This window comes from Labrus bergylta, chromosome 2 (assembly GCF_963930695.1).
Source record: "Labrus bergylta chromosome 2, fLabBer1.1, whole genome shotgun sequence".
In the NCBI taxonomy this organism is placed as follows: domain Eukaryota; kingdom Metazoa; phylum Chordata; class Actinopteri; order Labriformes; family Labridae; genus Labrus; species Labrus bergylta.
Genome location: NC_089196.1, coordinates 8500508 through 8520986, shown reverse-complemented (window position 1 = coordinate 8520986; position 20479 = coordinate 8500508). Strand labels below are relative to the sequence as shown.

Here is a 20479-nt window from a genome sequence, read left to right as displayed (position 1 = left end):
GAAACCAAAAGCATTTTTAATACCTCTTCACCATCCATTCTTAACACAGCCGATTCAATAATCTCTCATGTCTGCAGAGAAACTCATGGTTCTATCAGAGTCTACTCTGCATTCATTTTAAATTCATAGCATGATGGAGAGTTGTTTATCCTCTGCTATGTTGCTCTGCTAGTCCTTTAAAATGTATTCCCTGCTCCATAACTCTGCTCTTGTGGAAGCAGTCCAATGTTTTATTTGCCAGGTTCAGAGGGAAGCCCATAACTTTTCTCCTTCCTTGCAAAGCCCAGTAATTATTACACTCTAATAGCTTTTATCATATTGTAGCTGCAGTGTGGGAGGATGATGAAGGAGACTAGAAGCACAAGTTCAGAACCTTGAAGAGACAGAACCAATCTGAAAAAAGTATTAGGACCCTTAGTGCCACAAAGCAGATTCCAGCAGAGCCTGATCTGAAGAAATCACAGTGAAGATGAATGTTTGATTCACTGATGAGTTTACATGACATCTCTACTCAATTTTTTTTCCCTTTTTTTTGGGGGGGGGGGCTTTTTTGTGCTTTTAATTGAGAGATAGGATATTGGATAGTCAGAAATCAGGGAGCATGAGCATGTAACAAATAAAAATCTTGAATCTTGAGGAAAGGAGCCACAGGTGGGATTCGAACCTGGGTCATCCACTTGGAGGAGCAAAGCCTCCATACATGGGGCGTGCGCACTAACTACTGAGACACCAGCGCCATATCTGTACTCAATTTTGTCCATGTGTTTTATAGTCATACTCTATATGTTTGACTTGCTGTATTTTAGATTTTTAAGCAGACTGTATGAAAGAAGAGCACATTAGCCCATTTGTTAGGGAGCCCCCTTTCCAGGCCTTAAGATTGGCATTTTTGACACAACCGTTTGACTTTTCTTTTAACATGAAGTGACCATATTTGGACGACAGAGTGGATACACATTCTTATCTCTCAGTCCTGGTTGACAGGGAACCAAAGCCACTCGTCACTTGCAAGATAGCCACCCCTTAGGTCGGGAAAACACTTTACGATTGTAAAAAGGTTGTGGTGAAATGCCATCTCAATCTTATTAAGTGAATCGTTTGTGAAGCGTCTGCTAAATGAATTGTAACTTTTAAGCAAGAGCAGTAGATCAATCCATGGTGGCCACTTTTGCCCTCCTGTACATTGCACGGCACACAACACTTGATTTGGCTGAAATCTGGCCAGACTTCAAATTCACAATCTGCCTAAAATTATAGTGTGTGCCCAGCTTTCAGCAAACTTTCCTTAGGTAAGTGAATGAGAGAAAAGAAATGTATTTAGAAATGTTTACTGAAAAAATAACTCAAGTGAGAATGTCTTTTTCACTGTAGTTTCCCTCTGCTGGTCATTAAATGGAATGCAGGTTTAAGAGGCTTTAGCATTTGCATTATTTTTTTAAACATTAGCCTATGACCAATTTTGCAGTATGTGCTCTTAAGTCCTTTTCACACAACACCTGCAATTTGCTCGGTTTCATCATGTCATTGAAGAACATTATGAACAATTTCCAATAGCAATCAAAGAGCCAATAAACACAACATGGTATTGGACAGTGATTAGCCAATTAAAAATGTTGTTTTTAATTTTGACTGTTTTCTGAGTGTTTTCTCACCTTAAGACCCAGGCTGGAGTTTCTTTAGATGAAGTAAACCTATATCATCTCAGTTTGTAATAATATCACAGAAACTCTATGCATACATATCTGCGTATTAATTCAGAACCTGTGAGTTGCAAAAATGTTTCCCCCAAAAGTATCATGGTTTCCCTTTGTTGTCTAAGTAGTTGTTCTGTTCTGTGTGTGTGTGTGTGTGTGTGTGTGTGTACAGGTTTTGATTGTATGCAAGTCAACATCCCATTTGAAGAGCAGAGTGTAACGGTTGTGATGCAAACCAACCAGCCATCATTTGACAGGGATTTATCTTATTATTTTTTATACAGAAAAGCCTGCATGCAGGGGCAGCCAACAACAGCCACTGGGTTTCTGACAGTGAGATATCACCTCATAATAGACAGTAGAGGATCATGTTCAACAGACAGCACCATTAAAATGGACCACACATCTACAGACAGACGTTCCCATGACTCAGCAGTTGCTTTAATTTAGTGTCAAGTACTAAGGCCTGTTTACTTCAAGGGTCACTGCGTCTGAATTCACCCTCTCTCCCCTCAGCAGCCACAGCTTTATGTCAAGACCCTTAGCTAAAAAATATTCCAGACAACCCTCCTCTCTCTGCGTCTCCTCCGTCACACAGACAGAGGATTAGACCGGCTTTCACCGTCTGATTTATGTTGTGAGGCAAAGGCAGGAGCTAGGTGTGGATGCTGTTCAGAGCCGGTGTGCCACAAGCGTCCTTATTAATCTCTCCCTCAGAAAGTGGAATGCACAGCAGTAACCCAGAGGAGAAGCTCAAACAGCCATCCATCCTAAGACGAAAACACAGACAGCAATTTGTGCAAGTGGCTGTTTATCCCCGGCAAACTTTGTTTCTGTTGATGACAGTCAGTATCATCTGTGAGAGTAGGAGCAGGTGGAGAGATGTTATAATCCAGCTGGTATAAAGATGTCAGCACATGAATGCATTAGACAGTTTCTACACAGCAGCAGTTACAGTAAACCTTGGAGACTGACTTAGAAAGACTGAATTACTCTTGGATTTAGTTTGGTTTATATTTAATCAAACGTCACCTTAGGAGCCAAAGAACAAAATATATTCTTATATATTATTAAAATCAAGAGCCCTCTGGTGATCTCTTACCTTTCCCATCATATTTGTATCCTTTTCATAACTTGTCTCACATTATTTTTTTCCTCTCACTATTTGGCGTTGACACCATGCACCAGGTTTTAGACATTGACATTTGCTCAGTATAAACTGTGGCAAAATATAAAAGACAGAATATTCAAGGTTGGAAAATCGATATTTTTGAAGTAGTTATCCATACTTAGGTGTGCTTAGTTGTTTAGTGTTGCTCCACAGTTTGGCAAAAGCTGTTCGCTAACCATCTGGCTAATCCCTGTTAGCCAGACTCATGGAAGTGTGGTGTTGGAAGTTGGCTAGCCCAGTGAAAACAAATGACATGTAACTCCTGCTTACTTCACAACTGCCGTGGTTACATGTTACGTAGATTAATATTCAGTTTACATTACGCAACAGGTTCAACTGGAGATGTGTAAACATATTGCTTCTGCAAAAACAACTACAGGAGTGTTGTGTGCTATCTAGCTAACGTTAAGCTAGGTGTTGATGGTCAATACCTCCAAACCATAGACTAGCTGCAGGTTAAACATTTATTTCTTGATTTTGTTTTTATACAAATGTCAAACATCTAATTTTTTGTGTTGGTATGCAGGTGTTCAAGTAATTTATAGGCACCTGTGAAGGAGTTTACAGTCACTGTGTATGAAAAGCAGGATTACAAGCAATTTGACAAATTATTTTTGTTGTCAAAAAAAGTCATGACCTAATCTGAAGGGACTATCAATGTAACAAACGATTATGTTTAAGAGCAAAACTAGTTCCCAACTTTTTTAACTTGGCTCAACTTCCCCTGCGGTCCTGGACTAAAGACTTAAAGTCAAGAATTCAACATTTAGATTGGTTAATCTTGGAAGCTCATTATCATTTGCAACAGCTGCCTGGTTAATGTCCTCACACTAATTTGGATGTCATTAAAAAAAGCTTCTCTCTGATCTACTCTCTTTCAGTGGAGTTGAAATTCAACCTGGACCAGTATGTGAACAAACGATACCCCGGTCTGGTGAAGATCGTGAGGAACAGCAAGCGGGAGGGCCTAATCCGAGCCAGGATACACGGCTGGAACGCCGCCACGGCTCCTGTTGTCGGCTTCTTTGATGCCCATGTTGAGTTCAACTCTGGCTGGTAAGAAAAGGTCATGTTCAACACGAGACGGCCTGAGCTGTTTCTCTGTCCTTTCTCACCTTTGTGGTTTGCACTTTATGTTTTCACTAAAGAAGGATGTCATGTAGTATCATTATCGTCGAATTATGCAGCGTAGTTTGCCTTAAGCTTTTTGACATACTGCCAGCTATTTTCTGACTAAGGCAGCATTTTTCAGCAGTCTGACCCTCATTATAAGAGAGGGTTTGTCATTAATAAGCATTTCTCTCTTGCATCTCCCTTTGAAATCATGAGTAATGTGTTTTGGTTTGAACAGAATAAAAATACAACGGTAATACCACACTGCCCGACCAGCTAATACACACTTGTGATGAAAGGGAGTGAGCCAAACTCTGTGAAAGACGAGTGTAATTATAGCGGGACCTCAAATGTTGCGCATATGCACATTATTTTACCAGCGGGCTCTGGGCTTATTTTGTGATATGAAATTACTTCTGGGGGTCTCAGTCCAATGTCTGCTTGCTGCTTAAGTTTACCAGAAAACAAGTCACTCAAATGGATGTAATTGGCACCTAATTTGAACCTGTCATGCTGTCAGTGTTTGAAAAAGTAATGTCGCTTTTGTTCCCCTGGTGGCAGGAAGGGGACAAGAAGGGATGAAGTGAGAAAGGAAGAATGAAGCCGGTTAAGCAGAGAGTACCCATAATTTCTTTGTCTAGATGTTGTAAACACACAGTACTACATTTTTTATATATAGACAGATACAAAGAGCACAAGCAAAGGTTTTTCCCCTAATTAGATATCTGAATTGATATGCCACAAACATATTGTTTAATCTGAGTCACAATTCAGTCGAGTCAAAACAAACACACAGAAACAAACTGGCCACCAGACCTTCATAACAGGCTCATAACAATCAGATTTGAAATCCTTTTTCAGTGTCCAAGGGTCCAGCTGGATGTTCACGCTAAAACAGGTTGGATCTTTTGCACAGTGACCTCAGTCTGAAAAGCCAGGTTGAACTGTATACTACTTTGACGTCACTCTGGAGCAATATTCGTCATAGTTCTGCGCAAGTGGGATGAGATGGGAGCGAGAGTCACTCAAAAAACGAACAAGGAAGACAGCTGCAATGGAGGTAGTCAGTTGAGGAACAGTGAAGTAGACCATTATAAGATGAGACCTTAAGCATTTAGGGTGACACTTCTGCACAGACAGAACTTGAGGGGTCCTATTGGAACCACAGTGGCCGCCTTGTTTATTTCCAAAAGATAATGCTTTGTGTGACGTCTATGTTGTTGTTCTTTGCACATGCAATAGCTGGGTCAATAACGCTGCAGTTTTGGAAGTGAAGGTCAAGAAAGCACAAGTGCGTACCAACATTAGCCAGCTAATGTTAGTTAACAATATAATCAGGATCACTGTCAGCCATCACTTTCACTCAGTGTTCTGGAGCAGTATATGTTGGTTAACAGTCAGAAGTATTTTAATGAAGTTAACACAATATTTCATGGCAGGATTAGGAGAAGTCTGTTCTATTGTTCCCTCAAGGGACAGCAGAGCGTCGAACAGCATTAATCCACAACCTCCTCTCCTCTAGGTTTCATTTTCTCTGATGGATTTCTGTAGAAGCACAACTTGTTTCCTCATCAGTTTGTGCATCACGTTGAACAACTGTCTTTTGTTTCAAAAATAAAAACAGGTTAAAATAAGGAGGTGGCAACTGAACAGCAACTTCTCCGTAACGTGCAGCAGTAGGAAGCCTTTCTTGCCCGCCAGGTGGGCGATTCCTCAAGCGTGTGACGTCAAGTGAAAACTATGGATACTGCCTCAATGATATTCAGGTCTGCAGTCTTTGTAGGCCCGTCTAAGACTGTCAGGTTTTATCAGCTGTTTGTTTTTCTCTCCAGATAGAATTTCACTGCATCAGCAGTGTGTTTGGGATCATTAGGATCATGCTGCAAAATGAAACCATTCCTAATCAGGCACTTTCCAGAAAGGATGGCATGGTGACAGCAAAGCTAATGGTGCCCTAAAGATGTTGCACAGTACTGTAAATACAGACATTTTAGTTAAATGAACTGAAACTAAAAATATACTGGATAAAAGATACCGCCATGCCTACATGTAATTCTAGTTACAAACAAGAAAACAGGGAACTAACATCTAAGATTAAGGAATATTTCATTCTCATTTTATTACCTGCTGTCTTTTTTAAGGTCACTGTCTTTCTCTCTTTCTTTTCTTATGAAGACATGAACATACCAAAGGTCAGGGTGAGCATTACCCAGCTGCTTTTGAAAGAAATAAAGCACACACACAGATCGTCTACTCTGTATAAGTTAGCCAAGTAACAGCACACACTGACCTCGTAACCCCTCAAAGCTGTGATACAATCTACCTTGATCATTGCGCCTTGGCACGTTTTCTTTGCAGCCTGTATCTAAACATCAGGCCTGCAGGCTGTGCAAGGCGAGCTGCTCAGCCAACAAACAGCGCTCAGTGAGAAAGCTGCTCCATTGCCTGGCTGCAGTACTGACGATAACTGATACCCTGGTGGTTCCCTCATTTGTTCCCCCCCCCCATCTGTTCTCGCTCAAAAATAGACTTTCATGTCCTCGTATTTCCCATTCAACTCCACATTTGTTTCCTCCTCGTCAGATCCATCCCATCACCCCCACCTCTCTTACATGCAGAGGCTGTGTCGTCACATTTTCCTTTGATTAGTTCACCTGCTGCCATCGTGTGAATTTTACACCTTTCTCTTGTTTGTCTCTGTCTTACACACAAACCCTCACCCACATACCCGCCAACATCTCCCTTTGATAACCAGCTGTTTTATTTATTTATATATATTTTTTGCTGCTTGAGATTTTCTTTTTGTGTAAGGTTTTATTTACAGGAGTCAATGGAAAGTAGAGCAGAATCCCTCCCTGTGATTTATTTCCAAGTACACGCTGGATAAAGAGATATAGCAATGGAGGAGATGAGAGGCGTCTTCTAGAAGCTTGTTTGTGTTGCTTAGATATCGTTTTTGTTGTGTGTCTGTAAATGTGTGCGTGCGTGCATTTTTGTATCTGCTGTATGTGTGCAAACATTCAGTGCTGCCGCTTTATTCAGATAAATTCACTCGTGGTATCTGCACTATCTGTTTGTTCCAATGGAAGAGGCCCTTCTATTTATCATAATATGATTATTCACCGTGGCACATATAGTGATAAGTGAGATGGATGGCTCCTCTGGATACCGTGGTGAGTCTCCCTCAATGACCTTGCACACACACACACACACACACACACACACACACACACACACACACACACACACACACTTGCACACGCACACACACACTCTGCCTCTGCATGCATACTGAGCTGGAGACAATGCTGCCAGCTCTCAGCTGCACTGCTGTGATTCATTGGTGTGGCGTTTCCTGAGGGTGCTGTACATTTGCAGCTAAAATCTGTTGCTGCTTCGCATTACTGTTAAAGAAAACATAATTGTATCATATTGCATGGCACAGTTGACATCTGTTTCCCATTACCTCATACTGTGTTGCTTTATGAGGAGTTAAGAAGGAGGAGACATGTTGGAAGCAGATTTCCATGGCTTTGCTCTGCCATTATATGAGGACATGAAACTGTTGCGTGTCATGATTGTGGTATTGCATCAGCTAAATGGTCACAATTTGTCTCCACTAACAGCTTTATCCTTCTCAGCGACAATAGTTGTCCATTTCCTCCAAACAGGAGTAGTTTCCCTCTGCTTCCGCTGAAAATAACCAGAATTAATGGCAGGAAAAGAGAGCATGTTGTAATTAGGAGCAACTGTATGCTATGCCTGAATACAGCAGCTGCAGAGGGGTGGCACAGGAAAATTGATATTTATTTGGTTTTTGAAGCCCCTTCACAGTAGCAATCTCAGGTTATTAACGATTAATGATTAGAAGTGCGAGGAGCCTCTCCCCGCTGAGTGTGTGCTGGAGATAAGATTGTCATTGCCAGGCAGTCGTAATGAAACACAAGCCTCGGAAAAGCAACACTTTGATGAATTTTGAATGCTCTGCTGCTGCTGCTGTGTGACCTCATAAGTTTGTCTAAGAATCAGACAAACTGCTGGAACTTAGAAATGTAGGAAACGGATAAAAACACCCCCGCCTCCTGTAATTATGAAATATGTAATATTAGTCACATCCATATTTGATACGGGCTGCTTTGTTAATATCATTGCACTCAGGCTGCTTATTATGCCGTGCAGGTGTAACAGAGTTATAGTAAATGCAAAGGTAGAAACATTTCTGAGCTCTTGTAGACTAAGGAAATATTGTTTTAGTGAAAATAAATTGTTTTGTTTTTTTACACTTTCTGGCACTTGCTCAGAGGTCATATCTGTCTAGAGTCGCCAAAGACGGCTGCAGCCACGAGTGCTTCACAGAGCACAGGCCAGGCAGAACTCCAAAAGCTCTGAAAAGACAGATATTTATGCCCCCTTTACATTTGTATTTTATCAGTCCTAGTCTGAGCAAATACATTAAGAAAGCGTGTGCAAACTAACCTCATAAGAACTTCTCCCCCCCGCTCATGCTCCTGCATACTGCTATCTACTTCAAAAAGCCCTGACGCCATGATGAATTAAAATTCTGCGCTGATACCTTTACTTTCTTTAGATCCTGCATTTTTAATGGCAGGAAGGAGACTGGCCACAATTAATATGAGCTCTACATACACACATCTGAGCTTCTCTGTGAAGCTGCCAGGCAGGAGGACTGTGGACGGACTCACATTTACAGATTTAATGCGCTTAAAAAATGGCTGGAGGCAGTGCAGGCTTAGATTCTTCTCAGAGACACATCAAACACACACACACACACACACACACACACACACACACACACACACACACACACACACACACACACACACACACACACACACACACACACTGTCTTACTCACATGATTCATACACAGCACACAGAGATGAGCACATTCAGAGTTTATATAAATATACATATGCAGGTCCTCAAAACAGTGCTAATTTGAGTCATTTAAATAACTGGTGATCAAAAACAGTTCACATGAAGGTGTTAAAACACTTTACACTTATTCAGTGTTGGCTGTTCTCAGCACTAGTTCACTTTTAGAAAAGACATTTCTCTAAGTAGCACTTTAAGCGTTATTGTTGTTGTCCAATTTAAGGGAGTTAGAAACAAATCTCTATAAAAATCTCTCAATTCAATATAATGAACAACGAGCTAACGATGCTTCAATAGGAGCAAAGCTATGGTTATTATCTCAAAACATGGCAATGCTTTCCCACAATACATATACATTATTATATCATGCCTATACTGTGAGTTGCTGTTGTTGTGCAGGTTACCACATCAAATGCTGATCGTTTGCACTTACTGACGTTGTTTCCTTTTTCCTAGATCCTTGCTTGTGTTGTACTTACTCTCTGATGTACGTCGCTTTGGATAAAAGCGTATGCTAAGTGAATTGTCGACTTGTAAATGAAGCACCGGAGAAATAAATCGCCTTAAATTAGAATAGGAAAATATACGTCCAAAATGATCATCAACAGTGAAATATAAGACTTGAATTTAACCAAGATGTCAACATACTTTGCAGAGGGAGGTGGAGGTGTGAATGTGCAAGAAAGTCATCACAGTTGTAAATGTGTAATTACACTGTAGAGAGCTGTGCAAAATAATGCTGCTATCAGAGGCATTTATGTGCAATACAGTGTACAGAGTTATGCAGTGATGCATCCGTTTAACATAAGTATCGGCAGATATTGTCCATGTTGACAGACAATGGTCCATCCGCAAATAATGTGGTATGAACCGATGTCAGAAGCCGCTGTTTATTGGTTGTGTAAAATCAAAAAATGCAGGAATCTAGTCTTTTTTCATTGGCTCCTTTCACTGACTTGTTTTCATAGTTAAACATGAGAGAAACATAAGGAGCCATTGTGGGAGTTTTCCACTCAAAGAAGTGATGAAACAAATATCGGTATTGGCAGCTATCGGCTAAATTGTTATTTCAAACATCGATATCGGCATCAGTGCAAATCTATTAATCATGGGCTTCTTCTGTGATGTGCTCTCAATATAGCATTTGATTCTTAATAAGCATGAATACATCATTGCAGAATTGTAATAATACAACCTATAGGTTACATCCCTCACCTCCATGGTTTCTTTTAGCCCATTTCGAATGAACGTTGCCTTTGATTCAATAATATCTTGATTGTTTTACTGAAGTATAAAACCATGATGTATTGTGTCGATTTGAATGATCTTTACTAACCTTAAACTTAACTTCAGCCAGCCCACTGTGTAATTCATAGTTACCTAGCTCTCAGACAGTTTAATTGCAAGTCAGTTCATATTTAAAATAGGAACATGGATCAAATATTGCAAAGACGAAAAAGATAAAGTTGTGATGCCAAATCCAAAGTAAAAAGAACAACCTCTAAAATAAAGCTGGAACATTTGTAAGAGCAGATTGCTGTAGATAAGGCTCTTGGCAGAGAGTTGACAAAATAGTTCCAACTTTATAGCTCACCTTTTTGACTCTCATGCAAGACAAGATGAGATTCAAAGCATGTTAATGTTGCTGGGAGGTGTGACTGCCAGGTTTGGAGCTAACAAAATAGCACTGCCATGTTTTATTGAGTAAAAACAGCATTAACACATAGTTTTAACACCGCTGCTGTGTTGACACAATGTGAAATTAAACAGATATCACTCAAACGAGAGTAGAACTGTTTTTTTGTGAAGTGAGATTTGTGCAAGTTGTATTTAACACAAGGAGTAATTCTTCACATTCTTCCTGTTCTTCATGTAAACACAGCACGCCAAAGTTAAACTTCCTCCTGCTTGGGTGGCTCACATTTTCCACTGCATTAAGTGCATTAAATTAAAGGAGATCTTTATTTTAAGCACCGAGGGCCCTGCTGCTCCGGGGGCAAAAATCAGACTCTTTTTATCTGATAAGTCATCGCTTCTGAATCATTAACAGTTTGAGATCGTTTAATGGGCATTTTAAATAAAACATTTGACTCAAAGGTGAGAGCTGCTGGGCTTTGACGTCAGCACTGGACAGAGGAAGGACAGATCTGTGAAGTTGAGTCATACAGATATATCAATGTATATAGTACAGAGGTTGTTCCACACAGTTCAGTTTGATTAGTTCGCGGAAATGTTTGCACAGCCTGCGTTAGCTCCACAGAGGTACCGGCTACTTTCAGAGACAAACAGTCTGACATGGAAAGTTCATAAATCCCAAAAGCTCCTGGTTCAGCTTTAAACTGCTACAAAAAACAAAAAAAGCCTCGTGGAGCAAGTCAGAGTAAAGGTTGTCAACACGTATAAGCTATATATAATGAGGCATCAAAGGAAGGGAAAGACTCTTACTGTAAAATGAAAGTGAGTATAATTCAGGGCGATGTGGATGAATAACCCTCTCGGTGTTATGCAGATAAAACGGAAGATACAGGAGGAGGAATGACGCAGGCTCAGCTGTCAAAACCAGATGTGTCCTCGTTTCCAGAGCGTCTCTATCTACAGGAACTGCCGGCTTGCTGAAGGGGGACAGGGGGGGTTCTCAAGGACGCAGGGAGATGAATGAAAAAGGCAAGGCTGTTGATAGGAAGAGCTCTTCAAGGTTAGATGGGATAGAAAGAGAAGAAAACTTTCAGTAACGACAAATTAACAGCGGCAGGAGCACAACCGCATTAAAGTGCCTCAAGGTTTAAACAAAGCCTTTATTTCATCACATAGTCACACAGAGCACATGATATATTGGCCTTCAGTCAGCATATTGTCTGTTTCAAATAAGAGACGGATGAACTCACTGAGCGACATAAACTCACAGCCTTCTGAAATCAGAAGGTTTCAAAAAGAGTTCACCATATTTCTACCTGAAGCAGTAAAATCAGAAGAATGATTCAGTCCATTTATCTTCAGGAATGAAGTCTTCAGTTGAACTGTTAGATCTATTTAATTGGTTTTGTTTTTTATGAAAGAGAATAATGTGGCAGACATCATCATGGGTACACATTGTGTACTTTTTCCAGCAGGCGGACTTTGTGTCGCGGTCTCAGGGAAACTATACAAACATGGAAGAAGGAATGCACACAATGACAAATTGAAGGTATGAAAGGTTTGATTAATCACAGTCACAGGAACTCGGTGTGCATGTGGAAACTATTACGTTTTTAAACATCAGTGTGAAATGAGTATGACACTTGCTTTGAGGAATAATGAACAATGACAGTGCTGTGTAACCATGACTATATTAATCGAGCTGGAAATGTGCCGCCCTTCAGCCTGGTTTTGTCCATGAGGCCACTTGAGGACTGCTATCAAAGAAGTCCCTGTTACCCAAAGAGCCTCACATTTTACATAAACACCTTCTAAGATGATTCTGTTCTTATTCTTTTTCAGGTCACATATTAGATTCCTTTTCAACCAGTTTAAATGAGTCTCAGAGCTCCCCAAAACATGTCTGTGAAGTGTGTGCTAATAATCCACTCGATCCTGTCTTTTATCATGCCTTAAAACCCCTCTATTTCAGCCCTGCTCAGAACAGGCTGTTTCTTTAAATGCAAATGAGCTGTGTCTGAACACGCCCCTCTCTGAAAGGGGACGGGGCTGTTTTTTTCGCACCATGCTCGTAATATCACTTCCCGATTAACGAGAAAGTACACAGATAATGGGTACTAAAAATCCAGAAACACAAGGGCCTTATTAAGATTTCAAAAACAAATGTTAATAACCTGTGAGATACAGCTAATGTGAGTATTCAGCCCCTTCTAACATTTACATTTGAGAAACACTGATACATTATAAAAGGCGTTTATTTTTTTGAAATCAATGTTCATTTTGAGCAAAATTATTTGAGCCAGAGGTATAATTTGCTGGATCTATTTCCATAATAATTGGGGGTTTGTAGACAGTCTAGGGACACATATGAGTGTTAGAAAACCATGATAAAGTGCATTTTGCATAATATGTGACTTTCAAGTATTTAAAAACGTTGGTTCTCCTTTAGTTGTATTTTTGTGATGACATTTTGCAATAATGCCTCTGGATTTAGGGTCTCTGAATGGCCCTCTCTCTTCCCCCACTTGGTGGCAGGGCTATCTATTGGAGAGGGAGGGGTTCACATGACTAAAATCATCCTCTTGTATGCAGGGGATACACAAAATAGTCAATCATTGGTGTTCTTGATCTGTCTTGAATAAAAATCTGGAGTCCACTCTGTCTGTGATCGAACAGGACGCTTTGGATTCCGAGACGAGACTGAGACCTTCAAAAAGTGGTCTCAAAAACCGTTCTTGAGACCAAGAACGAGCTCAAGTAAACACTAGTCTCTGAGAAACACATACACAATGTAAAGGAAGCGTCATCGCATCAGTGTGAACACAGAGCTCAGAGCAACAAACCTTGAGGGAGTTTCACTTGGCTTTTTTTTTTAGAAAGTCATTACTTAAGGATTTATTTAGTTTGGAAGTATTTGATATGTGTTATATGTATGTGCCTGTTATACCTTTTATATTTTCTTAATTGTAAGAAAGAAAAGTGAAAACCCTTTTGTTCATGAAATACAATGTTATTCCATAAACACAAAGAAATAGTTTGATGTTTTTGAAGAAATAGAGCTCGATTAATCTAGAGTTAGTAACAGTTATAGAGCTAAAAACACAAGGCAGCTAGCTTAAAAAATAAGGAAACGTTAAAGGCTTTATATTTTTTTACTCACTGCTTAACTGCGTTTCCAGATCATGTTCATTTCGGGTAAATTTACATGCAGTGTGAAGATACGAGCATAATAAAGATCGCTAGCATTAGCATGCTAACACAACAATGCACCGCAAGTTGTTTTGGTTTCATGCTGGTGCTCAAGGGCGACATCTGCTGGATCAAAAAATCGCATATAAAGCCTTTAAGCCTGGCTCCTTATGGAATAAATTTAAAAAAAAAAGAACTACCTTCATTTTCTCAAATGACTGTAGTTTACAGTCGCCCACCTTTTTCTAATACCACATATATGAACATAAACACATATATTAAAGGAGAAAACTCTCAAACATGTTTCTCCATGAGCTTTGGAGTGAAGACAAAAAGAGCCATCTGCCGCGTCTCTAAAAAGGCAGCTGTGGTACTCTTACCAAGCACTCTTACATTATTAAATACAGGCTTTTTTAGGTCTTCTAATACTGACAAGGTACACTGTACACTACAATTTAAACCCATACCCTCTATACTTTCTGCCCCCGTCTTCAGGTGATAAGTAGTCATTTTGCGAATGGAAGATAAATGGGGTTCAGTTTTGGAGGAGAAGCAGATGGAGGGGAGAGGAGCAGGCAGAGGGCAAAGATAGAGAGAGAAATAAAGTCAGTGGGCGGGAGAAAGAGAAAAATGTGTAGTGTGGGAGTATTCTTGAGAGATCCATTTATTATTGTAAAATTGTACAGTTTTTTTATCTAGAAGTATAGTAAGTCAAATTTAGCACATGTGGCGTTGCTTTGAAGATTTGGAGACCATCTCTCAGTGTGAGAAGATTATACAAATGAAGCCGTGCCAGCAGCACTTCAGCATCTGTCTGCAGTGTATGGATCTCAAGAGCATGTCCTTGGCCAATAAGGCTTCATATAACAGAAGGACCTTACTGTATAGCATTGACATAAAATAGAGAAACCAGGGTTAGTTCATACTCCAGGAGAAGTCCTTTTAACAGGCACTAAAGATCATACAGTAGCCAAGAATGCCCTTTAAGACTTACACCTTTTCTTGTAGTAATAATAGTTAAAAAAATGTAACAGATATAAATGGCGAAAAAGGGAATTAAAAAAAAGACATGAATGTGGATGCAACGTTAGAGAACATGAGTTCGGGCGCAGGTTTCTAAATTTTGTCCCAGCCCTAGTGTTGTAAGCCTACTTCCTTATTGTGGTTTTTTTTTCTCACAGTATAGAGTGTTTTCTGTCCAACGTTAATCACAGACACATTAAAGGTATAGTATGTAGAATTTTATGACAATGTTAACATTAAAATATCTAAAATAATTAAGAATTGACTAAGCCTATGTTATATATAAGTATTTGTCGAGTACTTACATTACCTTAAATATTTCCAACAGTTATCAAAGCCAGACAAATCCGTAACTTTATAGTTGTAACGGGACGTGTCTTGTCGTGGCAGCCGGCATGAAGAGCCACCATGACAGACACGTAATGTTTATCGTTGCCAAGGACTCTGTTGCAGTATGAACTGCTGTGATAGCAGTTCATACTGAGCACGTGTTCTCAGAGCATGTCACGTCCGGTTGAGTGAACGCTGGTGCGTCTAGCTGCCACTGCTCTCCGGTTCCTCCGACTATTCTTTACTGTTTTTACTGATCTACAGACTTTTTGCATTTGTTGCATTCTTCCCTGGACATACTTCCAAAAGATCAGATTACCCGGTGAGGTAATTTGGACTAGTAGCCTATTAGCTTACCTGTTGCGTGTAGGGCTCCCACTCCTCACCTGGGTTGCTTCTGCTGACGGAGCCCTTATCTAGTCCATCATCGGCAACAATGTGAATTAATAAAATGTTTGTATGGTCCGTGCTCGCCTGGACTGCCCTGTCCTTGATCTTCAACCAAATGGCAGCGGTACTCCGTTACACAGCTGCTGAGCTCCTGCAACTACGCTTCCACCTGTCCGATCCTCCACCGACTTTGCATCTCTACCTGGACATCGCTCACCATGCCCGTTGAAAATATTTCCACTGTGGTTCCCGACAGGGCTTTCAAATTGACGACTCCACACCAATACAACCCATCTGGTCTTCAACTCGTCAACCCCGAAGAAACTCCAGCCGGAAAGTTGACCGCACTGTCCTAGCCAGCCTAGCCAGGTCGGCTAACGTCAGCGTCAAACATGACCACAACGATTTCAACTTTGGATTATTCAACACCCACTCTCTTACCAGCAAAGGTCCTCTCCTCCAGTAGCTTCTGGTTGACCGTAAGATTGATTTTTGTGTTTAACTGAAACGTGGCAACAACCTTCACAGCTGAATGAATGTACCCCTCCTGGGTTTGTTTACAGATGTCAGCCCAGTACCTCTGGCAGTGGGGGAGGTCTCGCCTGTTTCTGTCCCTGTTCAGTTGTCATTTGAATCTATTGCCTTACAACTGAATGGGCCTACACCTACCATAGTGGCCACTGTCTATCATCCACCAAAGCCCAATACTGATTTCTTGAATGAATTTGCTTCCTTTTTAACTCATCTGTGCTCACTCTCCCCTAACATAATATTGCTGGGAGATTTTAATATACATATGGATAAAACTAACAATGCCTTGACTAAGGACTTCCAATTTGCCTTGACAGCTTTGGATTGCAGCAACATTTTTTCTACTCACTCCAAAGGATATATCTTGGACTTAATTTGCTGCGCTGGCGTCACTCCTCTTGACTGCACTGCAGATGTCCTTCTCATTTCTGATCACATGTTAATATATTTCAATGTCAAACTTACATTATCCAAAACAAATCTGCTACGTGTCATTTCATATCGCAACATCAAGGACATTAACTGCTCTCTCCAGTGGCATTGACAGCCTCCCCAGCATAAACTGTTTATCCACCCCCGATGAACTGGTTTCTCATTACAATGATGGTCTTCATAGCCTCTTCGTAAACCCTGGCTCCTTTAAAACCCGGACTGTTTCCTTCACCCACTCTGCTCCATGGTTTACACCTGAACTTCGCCTACTCAAAACAAAAGGGCATCGCCTGGGACATCTCTACAAGAAAACTGGACTTCTTATTCACAGAGAAATGTACAATAACCACATTCTCCACTACAAGGACATTCTCTCTACAGCAAAATCAACTCACTACTCAGGTATGTCAGCTCAGGTGAAGGGAATACAAGGACACTGTTCTCCATCGTCAACAACATACTACGACCACCGGACTCTCTTGCTTCTCGTCTGTATTCCACCACCTATTGTAACTCTTTAATGTCATTTTTCACTGCCAAGTAGACAAGATTCACCAGCAACTGACTCCTAACATCTCATCTCTCCCAGTCTTCTTACCTCCTCTCTCTCACTCACTTTTCAAACTTCCTGCTGTTGCTGAAATATCTGACCTCATTCAGAAATCAAAACCATCTACCTGTTCATTAGACCCTCTTCCTACTGTCCTGGTAAAAGCTTGCCTACCCCCTCTGTCTTCCCTAATAATGGTCATCATACATTCCTCCCTTACCTCTGGTCTTGTTCCCATTTATTTCAAGTCAGCTTCAATAACCCCTATACTTAAAAAACCTGGTGCAGACCCCAATGACTTCCATAACTTTCGTCCTATTTCTAATCTACCCTTCCTATCCAAAATTCTTGAAAAAACAGTTGCATCTCAGGTTCACACTCATTTGTCTGACAATAACCTCTATGAACAGTTCCAGTCTGGTTTCCGCCCCCTCCATAGCACAGAGGCAACACTGGTAAAAATCACTAATGACCTACTCATGGCAGCTGATTCCGGACTTCTAACCATCCCCATCCTCCTTGATCTAAGTGCAGCATTCGACACCATCTCCCATCACACACTCCTTGACAGACTTGCCTCCATTGGAATCACTGACACACACTTGCACTGGTTTTCATCCTATCTTTCTGGTCGTACTCAGTTCACTCAACTCGGAACCTTCAAATCCTAGCCATTTCCAGACACTACCGGTGTTCCTCAGGGTTCTGTCCTGGGCAACCTTCTGTTCATCATCTATCTCCTTCCTCTTGGCCATATCTTCCGTAAGTATAACATCCAGTTCCATTGCTATGCGGATGACACCCAGCTCTACCTATCCACCTACCTATTTTCAAATCTCATCTCAAAACACATCTTTCTAAACTGGCATATTCAATCTGATCATTCTCCATCCGGTCTCATAACTCCTTTACATCATGTACAGTTGTGTTTTTAATGTTAATTTTATCGTTGTGTTGTTACTTTGTTGTTTTTATCTCTGCTCTGTAAGGTGACCTTGAGAGTTTTTAAAGGCGCCTTTAAATAAAATGTATTATTATCATCATTATTATTATTATTATAAAAATGTCTTGTAAATTGTACTTGGATACATTGTTGGTAAACATAGTCTTTCTCAGGTCGGTTTCGCCTGTTCGTACTACTACGGTCAAAACAAACTCTGTGTCTCTACATTAGATAACTCATTTAACTTTTACTACTGATATTTTCTTTTCTTTTTTAAATCTTTAATCTTAATACATTTTGAGAAGTATGAGCTCTGTGAGTTATTCATTGATCATTAATATGACTATCGATGATTACTTAGATGATTAAGATACTTCTGCTTGATTGATTGATTGCAGCAAGACAGCTTTAATGTTGATAGACAGGATCACTGAACTTTGTATAAAGCCAAACTTCATAGTGAACTCAGATAAACCCTTCCGGCTCAAGCTCGCTACTTAAACTGCTAACATAAGACGTGTCCAGATTCTAAACTAACTCCAGGTAAGAGATTAGGTAAACACAGTTCTTCTGAAGGGCTACACTTCTCTTTCTAGTTCAACTTTCATTAACATGCTTACAAACCCTTCCATGTCTCCTTTCAATTTTAAAATGTCATTGTCTTTATCTCTTTTAAAGCTAAATTAAAATACTGACAGACAAGAGGCAATCAGTTGTGGGACTCTAAATTGTTGGTTGTGACTTATGAGTCCTCTTCACGACCCGTCCTCAGGCTCAGAAGCTGGTGCTAAAATACTCCATTAACTACGACGAGAACCCTTAATTAACGTGCTGAAGTTTCAACTGACAGTCCCATCTTTTTTTAGACGTTTTACCCTTATAGGCCTCTTAATAGCTACCCGTAGCCTGAGGACTCTAAAAGAGATAGCCCCTGTTCTCCTTTTGATGTGCTCCTAAAGAATTTGTGAGATTTCTTAAAGCAATAGCCACATAATGAAGATCGAGGTGCAGGGCTCGGAGCTAGACTTTTTCAGATCTAACTTGCAACATTCACATAGAGAAAAAGAAAGAGTTGATCGTTTTCCCAGCAGCAGACTAAGCCTTTTTTTTCCTCTTAATGTGTTTTTCTTTATCAAGTCTTTCCACCGGTCTCTCGCTGACTGAGTGTCACATTTTGACACTTCATTTTCAAGAGAAGGAGATAGAAAATAGGATATGATATTATTTGTCGTTCGAGGAAAATTCATTTTGCAAGACCTTGCAACGTAAACCAAGGGGGGAAGCGGATCCTGGCAATCCTTTTTGAATGTTGAATAAATGCTTATTGGACAGACTAAGAAACCTTGTAAATGTAGAAATGGAGTCAAAGTTGGAACGACGTGTGCGGTCATCCAGAGCTGCTCCTGGCTCCATTTTTATGAAATAAGGAAAAACAGTCAATACTTTTCTTTTTAATATATTTAAAAATACATTTGGTTTGACTTGGTGCAAAATAGTTTCACATTTTCCCACTTTTGCATTCAGTTACTTGCTAACCAGATTTAGTCTTTCTAACATTGTTTCAATATTAATACTTTAAACCTCTACAGGGGCAGAATGAAAATTTGCAGCACTTTATTATTTGCCCTGTAGCCAACTGTTCTCCTCTTACACTCTTTTTCCACCCTTTGCATCTCCTGCAAACTCGATTCAGACAGTTCCTCTCTGAGCTTTTGTTTGTCTCTTATCCAAAAGGGCTGAACCCATCCTGACTCGGATGAAGGAGGATCACACCCGCATCATCCTGCCTGCCATCGACAACATCAAGTACAACACGTTTGAGGTGCAGCAGTATGCCAACGCCGCCCATGGCTACAACTGGGGGCTGTGGTGTATGTACATCATCCCCCCGCAGGAGTGGCTGGACAAGGGCGATGAGACAGCACCCATCAGGTGAGGCTTGGACTGGTGAACAGCTTCCATTATAGATGAGGATGTTTGATGAAATATGGATAGCTTCTATTTATGACTTATTCATGTGTGGGGCCATCAAGCTAAGGTGCTCTGGACTCCGCTGTGCAGCCCAAACACAAAAATAAAGTCCCTCCCCTCCACCTTCCATAGAAAGCTGTCTAATTAGCATGATAAATACATTCATTTTGATGCAGGATCACAAGGCCAACGCAGTGCAGTGTCATTAGTGTAATTGTGTGTTGAATACAAGCAGTTCATCCCATTATACTGCTGCTGATTGGAGAGCAGTGCTGGCTGGTATCATGTTTCTGTATAATCCCAGAATTGATTACGTGCTTCTGAGGTCAAATCATATTGAATTTAAATACACTGAGAATGAGCACAGAAGTATTGTGTTGCATTGAAATGATCTTTAATCTAAACATCTGTTTGGACAGAGCAAGCTACAGTAACATGGACTGTATTTAATCAAATGTTGTATGTGTGGAAATGAGCTTACTGTAGTGCTCATTAACTTCTCCCCTCAACGAATGTCCTTCTGAGTGCGACAAAAAAATAATTAATGTCAGACACTGGCTGACACTGGTAATGTGTTATACCCTCTGGTTTCTGTAGTTAAATGTGTGCAG

General features: G+C 40.5%; 1 protein-coding gene across 1 annotated transcript in view; it reads left to right on the top strand.

Moving 5' to 3' along the window:
- Window positions 1-20479, top strand: part of galnt9 (polypeptide N-acetylgalactosaminyltransferase 9) — a 106597-nt gene that overhangs the window by 34727 nt on the left and 51391 nt on the right. Inside the window, exons 4-5 of the mRNA XM_020631111.3 lie at window positions 3747-3921; window positions 19632-19829. Of these exons, the coding sequence (XP_020486767.1) occupies window positions 3747-3921; window positions 19632-19829 (373 nt within the window). The remainder of the gene's footprint in view (window positions 1-3746; window positions 3922-19631; window positions 19830-20479) is intronic.